Raw genomic sequence first — 12,528 nt, 5'->3', positions numbered from 1 at the left:
GGCTACACCTTCCCTCAAGAAGGAGAGAATCAGGAAGCTTGGACAGTCCCAAATCCTGAAGTCATTTATTTTTCTAGAAAACGTGAGCTGGCCTACAGAATGCTGTCTTCCATTGGCCCGAGGAGCATGAACAGAGCACCAGGCTCCTACACCCTGCACGTCCCCGGGGCCACCCCACACGGTCCCAGATCTCACCAGAAGAGCCGGGCTCTCCACACCAGCTGAGGCCATCCGCAAGGAAGCCCAGCAGCGTGTCCTCCAGGGTCAAGAGGCCCCGCCCTTTCGCATATTCACGAGCCAGCTCCTTTGTTTTGCTCCAGAAGACTGCCTAGGAAAGAATAAACACAATCTATGATTGAGATCAACTTACTAAGTTGAATAAAAACACCAAATCTGCATCTTTTTTAAATGAAAGAAAACACGGGAAACATCACATAAATCACCTGTATAAGAGTAAGGATGGCGGGCATCATCAGTTTCTGTGTGTGAGTGAGAGGGTGCGTATGTATGCGTGTATGCATGCTTGTGTGTGTGAGTGTGTGCGTGCGTGTGTGTGTGTGTGTGTGTGTGTTCTCTAGGTCACAATGTAAAGTGAGGTGATTTTTCTGGACTGCAGGAAAAAAAGCCTGAAAACCACTAATCGGTATCTTATAATAGGACTTCCCTGCTGGTCCAATGGTTAAGAAACTGCCTGCCAACGCCGGGGACACAAGTTCGATCCCTGATGTGGGAAGATCCCGCATGTCAAGGGACAACTAAGCCCGGGAACCATGACTACTAAAGCCTGCGCTCTCCAGACTCCCTGCTCTGCAGCAAGAAAAGTCACTGCACTAGAGAAAAGCCTGAGCTCAGCAACAAAGACCCAAAATTAAATAAATAAAAATTTAAAATAGAATAAAAAGTGCAGCCAAAATTAAATAAACAAAAATGTTTTAAAAATCCTAGAATTTTTAAAGCTCCAAATACATCTGGGGAGGCATTAAGAAGTTCCAAATTCCTAAAGTTCTTGGCAAAACAACTTTTTCTACACGCCATTTTCTGGGACGGTGCTCCTTGGTTCTTAAAGAGCTCTATAATCCCTGCTTTCTCCCTCAAATCTCCCCAAGCCCCTTACAAACAAAGGAAAAGAACAAATACAGTGAGCTTTGTCAGGGACCCTTGTGAAGGTCCCTTGTACAGTCAGATTTCAGAGCCATCTTCTGTTCCATGGAGCTGCTTATTCTCAGCAGGAGGCAGCAGAGGGGGCACGTTGCAGCCAGGCCCTGGAGTCCTGCTGCTTTTATAAAACCCAGCATCACTGCTTACTAGCCCTCTGACCTTGGGCGACTAAAGAATCTCTAAGCCTTGCGTTCCCCTTCCGTAAAATGGTGTGTGTGTGCTTAGTCACTTCAGTCGTATCTGACGTTTTGTGACCCGTGGACTGTAGCCCGCCAGGCTCCTCTGTCCATGGGGTTCTCCAGGCAAGGATCCTGGAGGGGGCTGCCAGGCCTTAGGGGCTTCCTTGGTGGCTCAGGTGGTAACGAGTGCACCTGCGATGCAGGAGACCCAGGTTTGATCCCTGGGTCAGGAAGATCCCCTGGAGAAGGGAATGGTAACCCTCTCCTGTATTCTTGCCTGAAGAATCCCATGGGCAGAGCAGCCTGGTGGGCTACAGTCCACGGGGTCACAAAGAGTTGAACATGACTGAGCAACCAACACTTGCCATGCCTTCCTCCAGGGGGTCTTCCCAGCCCAGGGATCGGGCCTCGGTCTCTTACATCTCCTGCACTGAGACCCTGGTCTCTTACCTCTCCTGCATTGGCAGGCGGATTCTTGACCTCTTAGCCACCATAGATAATAATGGTAAGGAACCCCTGAGATGCTGAGACGAAATGAGACAATACAAGTCACGTGCCTGTCTCCTGTCAGCGGTCCCATCACTTATTCAGCCAGCATCTCCTGGGTGGTAATCTACAAGCAGCTCCTCTGTGAAGGGCCTCGTGCTTGCTGTACCAACCAGAGCGCCATGGTAACCACAGCTCTAACAATGGGAGCAGATGCTGTAATTTGTGGCTTTAAGGCTTCAGGGCTACATGAAGATGATTTGGGGCACACTGAATTTTCACCTGAAACGCCGATTTTAGAAAAGATGCACTCCATGGGAGCGGGGTGTTCACGATGGAGGGAACACATGTATACCTATGGCTGATTCATACTGATGTATGGCAGAAACCATCACAATACTGTAAAGTAATTCTCCTACAATTAAAATAAATAAAATGTTTAAAAATAAAAGATGCACTCTGTTAGAGACCTTTTCCAGTATAATGAGTGTATTAAAATCCAGGCCTCTCTGGCTCTAAATCTTGAACCCTGTACATTTCAGCTGGGTACTTTCAAGACTATCAAACTCAGTCATCACTGGTCCCCCAACTCCACGAAGTTTCAGTATTCTTTCTGGTGAAATGGAGATACTGATGCCTAACCTGCCTGTTTCACAGATTCACAGTGGAAACCTAACAGGATAAGGTTCAGAGAGTCTTTTGTAAGCAAAAAGGACCCTCAGAAAATTAAAAAAGGCGTTGCTGTTACCATCATCACTATCACCAGAGGTTAAGGAGACTTTTGAATTTTATCAGGTGGATTACTTTTGTGTGGATTGGGTTGGGATTTATGCCAGGTTTGTTCTGCCAGTTTTTTGTCCAGCTTTCCTTTCCTCTTTCTACCTCCCCAATCCTATCTCATCTCCTGTCCGCCGGGGTGTCCTGAATACCTGTGACATCCTGCTCTCCCCAAGGCCCTCAAGCTCCCTCCCTATCAATCAAGCCTGCATCCTAATATCCAATTTTCCTCTTCCCTCGCCCTGATCATGACCTCTTCCCTTTGGCTTTTATGCTCAGTTTTTAAATCCATAACTTGGCCCCAGTTACCTTGCCACAAGGCACAGTGGGATATGCCAGGTCGATCAGTGGTTGGTAGTCTTCCTTTGTCGCTTTGCAGGGATCCTTGGAAATGAATGCACTCATGAATGCCTGCCTGATCCCTTGGCAGTCTCTGCTTCTGTGAGATAAGACAGGAAGCAAAGTAAAAGATGAATCGTTCGATTTCAAATATATGTTTAGAGCACAAGGCCTCCCAGGTGGCGCTAGCGGTAATGAATCTGCCTGCGATTGCAAGAGATGCAGGCGACGCGGGTTCTGTCCCTGGGTAGGGAAGGTTCCCTGGCATGGCAACCCACTCCAGTATTCTTGCCTGGAGAATCCCACGCACAGAGGAGCCTGGTGGACTACAGTCCATGGGACCACAGAGGGTTGGACACGACTGAGCGCACACACACCAAAGAAGTCTCACTGAGAAAGTCACCGTGCACCAAGTGGCTCATCACACCACGGAGTCTCACGCGTGCAGCATCGTCACAGCATGAACATCAGCCTCCCCTGCCCTCGAGGTTCCTCTCTGGTCAGAGAGACAGATCGGACACAAACAAGCAAATAAGAGAACAAAATAAGTACAGGTGATGATAAGAGCGTAGGGAATCAGTGGGGAATTTTGGTGCAATGACCACCTTAGGAAGGCTGGTCAGGAGATGGCTCCCTAAGACTAGATGTTGGGAAGGGGTGCGGTCCAGGCAGAGGGCCCTGCAAGTGCAAAGGCCCTGAGGCAGAAAAGAACTTGCTGATTTTGAGGAAGTGAGCGAAGAACAAGAGGAGCAGGGGGCAGCAGTCAAGTCAGGAAAGTAATTGAGAGGAGATCACGTGGGTCTTTTAGACCAAGGAAACGGTTCCGAATCTTACCTAATAACCAGGGGAAGATGGTGGATAGGTGGAAACAGGGAGGTGGCCTCTGCTGACTTTTGTTTGTTTTTTTTGAAAAATCATTCTGAAAAAAATCTGTGCCAGCCTCAAAGATGGAGAGAAGTCTTTGAAATAGAAACTCATACCCCACGGCCCCCTCCAAACAGCCCCTGGTGGAGAGCAGGCAGGCAGGTGAGGCAGCAGAAATGGATGGGAGGCGGGGGGGTGGGGTGCTGGAGGGGACCGAGCTGGACCTTCCCTTGTGAGTTTGTGTTGCAAGTGAACCCGAGCCCTTCAGGGGGGCAGGGAGTGGGTTTCCAATGGCAGAGCTCAGCTATCGTCATCAGGACAAACTCTGGCCTTTGGACTTGGCATCCCAAGTACAATATCAGATCAGACAGCTGGACCCAGGGGAGTGAGGAAGAGCCTCCAGTTTTTTATTCCCTCTGAGCCTGCTTTGTCCCTGCAGGGCACTAACCAAGCAGTTATTCCAAGGGTCTTCTGCCTCCTTGACTCAGGCTGGCCAAGTCGAGGGGCTCATTCCTCCTGATGAGCCCAGGAATCGGAGAATATCAGCGAGGCCCAGCCCCTATGGCCTTCCCTGGTGGCTCAGTGGTAAAGAAACCACCTGCCAACGCAGGAGATGTAACAGACGCGGGTCTGATCCCTGGGTTGGGAAGATCCCCTGGCGAAGCAAATGGCAACCCACTCCAATATTCTTGCCTCGTGGGAAATCTCATGAACAGAGGAGCCTGGCGGGCAACAGTCCATGGGGTTGCAAGCGTGGAACATGACTGAAGAGGCTTAGCATATGAAGGGTAACCCCCATCCCCTTTGCCTCCTGGCAGCATCCAGGGAGAACCAGCCTCGTTGAAACTCGGCCAAAATCTCATAAAGCAAGTCCAAATCCTTTAAGTCCCTTCTAACATCCTTAGATGGAGAAGGAAATGGCAACCCACTCCAGTACTCTTGCCTGCAAAATTCCATGGATGGAGGAGCCTGGCAGGCTATAGTCCATGAGGTCGCAAAGAGTCAGACAGGACTGAGCGACTTCACTTTCTTTCTACACTTCCTTTTGGAGAAGGAAATGGCAACCCACTCCAGTGTTCTTGCCTGGGGAATCCCATGGACAGAGGGCCCTGGTGGGCTGTGGTCTATGGGGTTGCAAAGAGTCAGACACGACGAAGCAACTAACACACAATATCCTTAGATGGAGCCCTCTCCTGCCTCTGTGCATCCCTAGGGGGTGAGTGTCCTGCTGTTCTGCAAAGAGCAATAAACCTACCTTGTTCAACCACGGGTGTTCTTGTGTGGGTGCTCTCAGGGGGTGGGGGTAGGTGGGCAGGCATTGATGGTAACCAGCAATCTGAACTGTTTTCCTGTTGTTCAGTCACTAATTTGTGTCCAACTCTTCGCAACCCCATGGACTGTAGCCCACCAGGCTCCTCTGTCCATGGGATTCTCCAGGCAAGAATACTGGAGTGGGTAGCCATTCCCTTCACCAGAAGATCTTCCCAAGCCGGGGATCGAACCCATGTCTCCCGCATTGCAGGCAGATTCTTTACCATCTGAGCCACCAGGGAAGCCTGTGAAAAATCAACATGCTTCATCAGTGTTCATGCCTGACAAGCTCCAGGAGCTGCTTCTGAAAGAAGTGATTTCTCGTAAGCAACTGGGTTGTGCTGGACTCCCAGGCTGATAGCAGTTTGCTGTTTGCTTCCTTAATTGCTGACCTAGAGTCAGTGCATGCAGGCTGGGCACCAATGTCAGGATTCAAGGTCATTGAGACGTCTTCCCCCTTCCTACCACTCAGCTCCTTCCCGCAGACGCCCACCAGCTCCCCTCCCACCATGAGTGTTCCCCCCTGTTCACCGCCGCCCCTTCTTCCTGCCTCTGACCCACTCTCGCTGGCGTCTCCAGTGCCCACAGGCGGGGAGTGCTAGAAGGAGCGCGGAGGGGGCGTGAGCACCGCAGCACACGCCACGAGCTCATCGTGGACGCATCCGACTTAACTCTTACACCAGCCCTCCTTGTGTGTGTGTGTGTTGGGTGGGGGACTACCCTCTCCCCTGCTTTGGAGCCACCTAGTCTCAGAGCTTAGCAACTTGCCCAAAGCCAAACAGTCAGCAGGCAGGACAGGTGCCTTACCGCCAAACTCCTCTCTTTCTGCTTAACAATGCTGCCCCCTTCAGGAAATTTTAAATCATGTCCCTACTTATCCCCGCTGCTGCTGCCGCTGCTAAGTTGCTTCAGTCGTGTCCGACTCTGTGCGACCCCATAGACAGCAGCCCACCAGGCTCCCCCGTCCCTGGGATTCTCCAGGCAAGAACACTGGAGCGGGGTGCCATCACCTTCTCCAACTTATCCCTAGTCAATCCTAAAAGAAATCAACCCCGAATATTCATTGGAAGGACTGAAGCTGAAGCTCCAATACTTTGGCCACCTGATAAGGAGAGACAACTTATTGGAGAAGACCCTGATGCTGGGAAAGATTGAAGGCAGGAGGAGACGGGGACGAGAGAGGATGAGATGGTTGGATGGCATCACTGACTCAACGGACATGAGTTTGAGCAAGCTCGGGGAGTTGGTGATGGACAGGGAAGCCTGGAACGCTGCAGTCCATGGGGTCGCAAAGAGTTGGACACGACTGAGCGACTGTACAACATAACAACTTTTCCCCAGAACGAAGTTGAGTCCTAACGGAAATTAGGATCCGGTGGCTCAGATGGTAACCTGCCTGCAATGCAGGAGTCAGTGGATTCTCAAATCTGAGGCTCCTGGAAGCCTGCGTTGACGGTGAAGACTGCCACCTACTGGGAGGAGAAAGAGATTGACGGCATTCACCGCGGTGGTGAGGATTTTCTCAGCAGAGCCTCAAAGTCAGAAGGCTCTTCAGGCTGAAGGAAAGCTCAGAAATCATTCATTCATTCACCTGGTGAATATTTATTGAGCATCTGCTATGTTCCAGGCACATTTATGAGCAAATAAGATACGCCAGTGAACAAAATAGACAAGACCCTCTGTCCCGGGAGAACTCCATTCTATCAGAGCAAGACTGATAATAGACAATAAAGATAGTGAGTATTAGAGTATCCTAGCAATTTATAAATTCTATGGCAGGGGGAAGGGAAATAGAACAGGAGAAGAGAGTCAGAAGTCATGGGGAGGAAGTGTCTGTGTTTCGTGTTCAACAGGGAGGACAGTGGATGACATCTGAGCAAAGGATCAAAGGAAGCAAGGAAGTTAGTCGCACAGACACCCACCACACTCTGGGTAGAAGGGACAGCGTTCACCACGGCCCTGGTGCCTGGTTGTTCCAGAAATAGCAGAGAAGCCAGTGGGGCGGGAGCAGCGAGCAAGGTGGACAGTGGGCGGAAATGAGGTCAGAAAGGCGATCCCACTGGGCCAGGCTCAGCAAGCCTCTACTCATGGGGAACTGACGAGACATACTGGATGCTGAACAGGGGAGGCACGTGACATTACTTAGGTTGCACAGCTTTTCTCTGACTGCTTTGTTAAATGTAGTCTGAAAATCGGAAAAGGCAGAGAGGTTAGCAACTTTCTGGGTTGAGCTGCACTCCCAGACCAGTAATCTGGATGAGTGCCAATGGTGATTCGCACCAGGGTGGCAGTGGACATGATAAATTCTTGACTCATTGCAGATTTCCTAACAGATAGGATAAGTAGTGTTAGAGAAATAAGGAGTCAATAATTCCAGGGTTTGGGGCCTGAGACACTGGAAGGATGGACTTGCCATGAACTAGGATGGAGAAGTCTTTGGGTCGAGGTGCTATTGATCAGGATATGTAATATATTGTATCGGTTCAGTTCAGCTCAGTCGTGTCTGACTCTTTGTGACCCCATGGACTGCTGCACACCAGGCTTCCCTGTCCATCACCAACCCTGGAGTTTGCTCAAACTCACGTCCATCAAGTTGGTGATGCCATCCAACCATCTCATCCCCTGTTGCCCCCTATTATGCTATAAACTATATATTAAATACTACACATTATGCACTGTATGAAAACTATATACTACATATTATATCAAGTTAGAATATATACGTATATATATTAAACTATAGGAATGCAAAAATCGGAAATATTAACAAATTTAACAAAATATATGCAACTTGTACTCTGAAAACAAAACATTGCTGTGAGAAATTTTCAAATGCCTAAGGGCTACCCTGGTGGCTCAGATATTAAAGAATCTGCCTGCAATGCAGAAGACCTGGGTTCCCTGGGTAGGGATGACTCCCTGGAGAAGGGAACGTCTACCCTCTTCAGTATCCTTCCCTGGAGAATCCCATGGACAGAGGAGTCTGGCAGGCTACAGTCCTTGGGGTTGCAAAGTCAAACACACCTAAGTGATTAACATTTCAAAGAAATAGATACACCATATTTATGGGTTGGAAGGCTCAATGTTAGGATGGTAACAAATCCAGCATGCTTTGTTAAAAATATTGACAAGTTGAGTCTAAACTTTATTATACAAGCTAGCCAAACCAATCAAAGGGGAAAAGCTAGAGGGCTTACATTATTTGATTTCAAGATTTACTAAAGAGCTTCAGTGATCTAGACAATGTAGGAATCATGAAAGAATTGAAATAAATCAAAGAAGTAGAAGAGAGGGCAGAAAGAAACCCATACATACTTGATGCTATAGATTGAATGTTAGTGTCCCCCCCAAAAAAATTCGTAAGTTAAACCTATTTCCCAAGGCGATAGTATTTGGCAGTGGGGCATTTGGGGTAATTAGCTTATGAGAGCAGAGCTGTCATGAATGGAATTAACATCCTCATAAAAGAGACCCAGAGAACTCCCTCCTTAATCCTTGTGAGGACACGGCAAGAAGGGGCCATCTTTGAACTAGGAAGTGGGTTCTCAGCACACACTGACTCTGCTGACATCTTGGTCTTGGATGTTCAGCCTCCAGGACTGTGAGAAATAAATTTCTGTTGCCCATAAACCCCCAGTCTATGCCATTCGGTTACAGCCTCTGAAATGGACTAAGATACGGTCAACTGACTTTCAGGAAGGGAGTCAGAGAAGGCAAGGGAAAGCTTTTCCATAAACGATACTAGCTGTGTCCGACTCTTTGCAACTCTATGGATTGTAGCCTACCAGGCTCCTCTGTCCGTGGAGATTCTCCAGGCAAGAATACTGGAGGGGGTAGCCATGCCCTCCTCCAGGGGATCTTCCTGACCCAGAGATCGAACCCAGGTCTCCTGCTTGGCAGGCAGATTCTTTACCACTAGCACCACCTGGTAAGCCCAAATAATACTGTAGCAAAAAAGTTTTCATATGCAAAATGAAAAGACCCTGATGCTGGGAAAGATCGAGGGCACGAGGAGAAGGGGACTACAGAGGATGAGATGGCTGGATGGCATCACCGACTCAGTGGACATGAGTTTGAGTAAGCTCTGGGAGTTGGTGATGGACAGGGAGGCCTGGTGTGCTGCAGTCCATGGGGTTGCAAGGAGTCAGACACGACTGAGCAACTGAACTGAACTGATAATGGACTTGTATTCAGTATAAATAAAGCACCTACAACTCAATAGTAAGAACAAAAACCTAATTTTTTAAAGATTGGCAAAAGACTTGAATACATACTTCAATAAGTCCGTGAGATGATGTTCAATATCATTAGTCATGAGGGAAATGCAAATTAAAACCACCATTCAAATACCTCTGCAAGCCCATTAGAATGGCTAACACATAAAAGCCCGACAATAACAGTGCTAGAATATTCATACCCTGATATGAATATGAATACCCTGATATGATATGAATATGTGTTCACACACATAAAACTATGCCATTACCTTGTAAAACAGTGTAGCAGTTTCTTAAACAGCTGAACCACAATTGCTCAGCTCTTTTATTTCTGGGAATTTACCCAAGAAAAATGAAACCACATGTCTACACGGTAACTTGTACACTAATATTCATAGAAAATTTACTCATAATATCCAAAAAGTGAATACAAGCCAAATAGCCATCAACAGATGAACAGATAGACACATTGTGGTATACACACAAGGGACTACAATTCAGCAATAATAGGGAAGTAACTATTAGTACAACACGGATGAATTAAAAAAAAAAAAATCATGCCAAAGCTGTGAAAGACACCAGAGACAAAAATATGGAGTATGTAATTCTGTTTGCATCAACTTCAAAAAAAAAAAAAAAGTAGTAACAGAAAGTAGAGGTACCCTACTCAATATCAAGACATTAGTAATTTAAACAATGTGGCGTGGTTTAGAGATAAAAAGATCATAAAACATATTAGAGCCCAGAAATGAGCTAATAAACCTGATATGCAACAAAAGTGGCATTATAAAGCCCTTCATAAGTAATAGATTATTTAATAGATGGAACTCACAGAACTGACTATCCAGCTATAGGGGAAAAAGTGAATTAGGTTCCTACATTATATCACACACAAAAATATATTCCAAAAGTATAAAACACTAATGAAAATCAAATGTTTTACAATTTTTAGAGTATATGTGACATTTTGTGACCTCTGGTAGAAAATAAGTTCTTAAATAACATACAAGGGACTTCCCTGGTGGTCCAGTGGTTAAAATTCCAAGCTTCCAATGCAGAGGGCATGGGTTCGATCCCTGGTCAGGGAATCAAGATCCCACATGCCCTGCAGTGTGGCCCCCCCAACAATAAACAGTTTTTTAAAGATGCAAAAAGGTACAGCCATAAAAGATAGTATGAGTATATTGGACTCTTCAGTAAGTCAAGGGACCTGATAAATAAAGTCAGGTCAGACCACAGGTAGGGAGAAGTTATTTGCAAGCCACATAACTGACAAAAATTTGGAATCTTTATACATTCAATATGAAGAAAAAAATTCAATATAAAAACAGGCAAAAGATAAAAATAGGCATTTCACAGAAGAAACCAGAATGACTGATAAACCCATTAGAAAATGATCAATTGTGTTAGTAATCGGGGGAACAAAAATTAGAGCCACAAAAGATGGGCAAAACATTTTGACAGTTTCCAAGTGCTGGTGAGGATGCATGGTAACAAGTAAATTCACACTGCTTTTGTGAAGGGAAATTGATACCACATATTTGGAGGCCAGTTTGGCCATATGTGACGTAGCAGACAACTTTGCTTTCCAACCTGAATGGATATCCTTCACTCTTCTTCCCTACTGGCAAAGCATGTCTCCTATCATAGAGATTCCAAATATCAAATGCTCACTTTGCAAGCCTCCTCTGCAGTTTGGGGAGCCATGTGTACCAATTCTGGCTAATAACATTCAAGGTGGAAGCACAGAGGCAGTTGAAGGAGGACTCTGGAAAGGATGCTATTCCTTGAGCAGGAGACTTGCAGGGAAGGCAGTTTTGTCCATCTCCCTGCTCTCTGTTCCTGGGTATCATGATATAAGGACGTAATGCCTGGAACTGCAGCAGCCGTCTTGTGACAAGAAGCACAAGGATGAAAGCCACCCTACGGAGATGTTTTCGAAATGTAGAGTGGCAGATATTTTGACTTCTAGAATTCTGTTTTACAAACCCAAGGATTTTATTGAAGCATAGTTTGGAATCTACTGTGAAAGTTTAAAAAGTTTAAAGTGAAGTCGCTCAGTCATGTGTGACCCCATGGACTGTAGCCTACCAGGCTCCTCTGTCCATGGGGTTTTCCAGTAGAGTACTTAAGTGGGTTGCAATTTCCTTCTCCAGGAAATCTTCCCTACTTAGGGAGTGAAACTGGGTCTCTCACATTGTAGGCAGACGGTTTACCGTCTGAGCCACCAGGGAAGTTTTAAAACAACCTAAATGTCCATCCGGAGAAGGCAATGGCAACCCACTCCAGTACTCTTGCTTGGAAAATCCCATGGGCGGAGGAGCCTGGTAGGCTGCAGTCCATGGGGTGGCTAAGAGTCAGACACGACTGAGAAACTTCACTTTCACTTTTCACTTTCATGCGTTGGAGAAGGAAATGGCAACCCACTCCAGTGTTCTTGCCTGGAGAATCCCAGGGATGGCAGAGCCTGGTGGGCTGCTGTCTATGGGGTCGCACAGAGTCGGACACAACTGAAGCGACTTAGCAGCAGAAGCAAATGTCCATCAATACAAGCCTAGAACTTGGTAAATCTATAAAGTGGAACGCTATTATAGAATGAGACAGAACTACACTGATAATTAAGATACACTATTAAGTGAAAATAAAATAAGACACAGACAAAAGAAGGTGTGCAGAAAAAATGAATATATGCATACGTGCTCATAAATTCAGAAAATATTTCTAGAAAGATATAGCTGAATCGAGTATTGCTTGTAACTGAGAAAGAAGAAAATTGAGGGAAGATGTACTTTGATTTTTATCTCTAACATGTTGTTTCTTGGAAATACGACAAAAGTTTGTTAGTTAATTCTGCATGATGAGTAAATGGATATTTGTTCCACAGATATTTCCATGTGTTTAACACTGTCATGATGTAACGTGTTTAAAAGAAAAGACTCGAGAGGATATATGAACTGAGGAGTAAGGAATATTGAACAAAGAAAAGGAAGAAGAAAACTAGACCTGTCAAATACAAAACATACAATGTTTAGCATAAATGGATATGTTCATAATCTTGGTTTCTGAACCTTTAAAATTATTTATTTTAAAGATCAACAATTCATGAATGGAACAGCACCCAATTTAGCGGACAGAAAGGAGCTCCAAAGAGCTGTACAAAATGAAATATGAGTGGGAACAAAGAAGTTATACTAGAC

The 12,528-nt window shown here is 46.2% G+C and overlaps 1 protein-coding gene across 2 annotated transcripts in view; it reads right to left on the bottom strand.

Moving 5' to 3' along the window:
• CD38 (CD38 molecule) overlaps nucleotides 1-12,528 on the bottom strand; it is a 58,372-nt gene that overhangs the window by 21,758 nt on the left and 24,086 nt on the right. For both annotated transcript variants that reach the window (XM_088836531.1, XM_088836530.1), the window contains exons 2-3: nucleotides 2,910-3,039; nucleotides 196-328 (exon numbers count right to left, since the gene is read on the bottom strand). In XM_088836531.1, coding sequence (XP_088692657.1) covers nucleotides 196-328; nucleotides 2,910-3,039 — 263 coding nt within the window. The remainder of the gene's footprint in view (nucleotides 1-195; nucleotides 329-2,909; nucleotides 3,040-12,528) is intronic.

The sequence above is a fragment of the Moschus berezovskii genome, chromosome 5 (genome assembly GCF_049115385.1).
Source record: "Moschus berezovskii isolate FMDL1 chromosome 5, NW_MosBer_1.0, whole genome shotgun sequence".
Taxonomy (NCBI): Eukaryota; Metazoa; Chordata; class Mammalia; order Artiodactyla; family Moschidae; genus Moschus; species Moschus berezovskii.
This window is presented reverse-complemented; position numbering and strand designations above follow the sequence as displayed.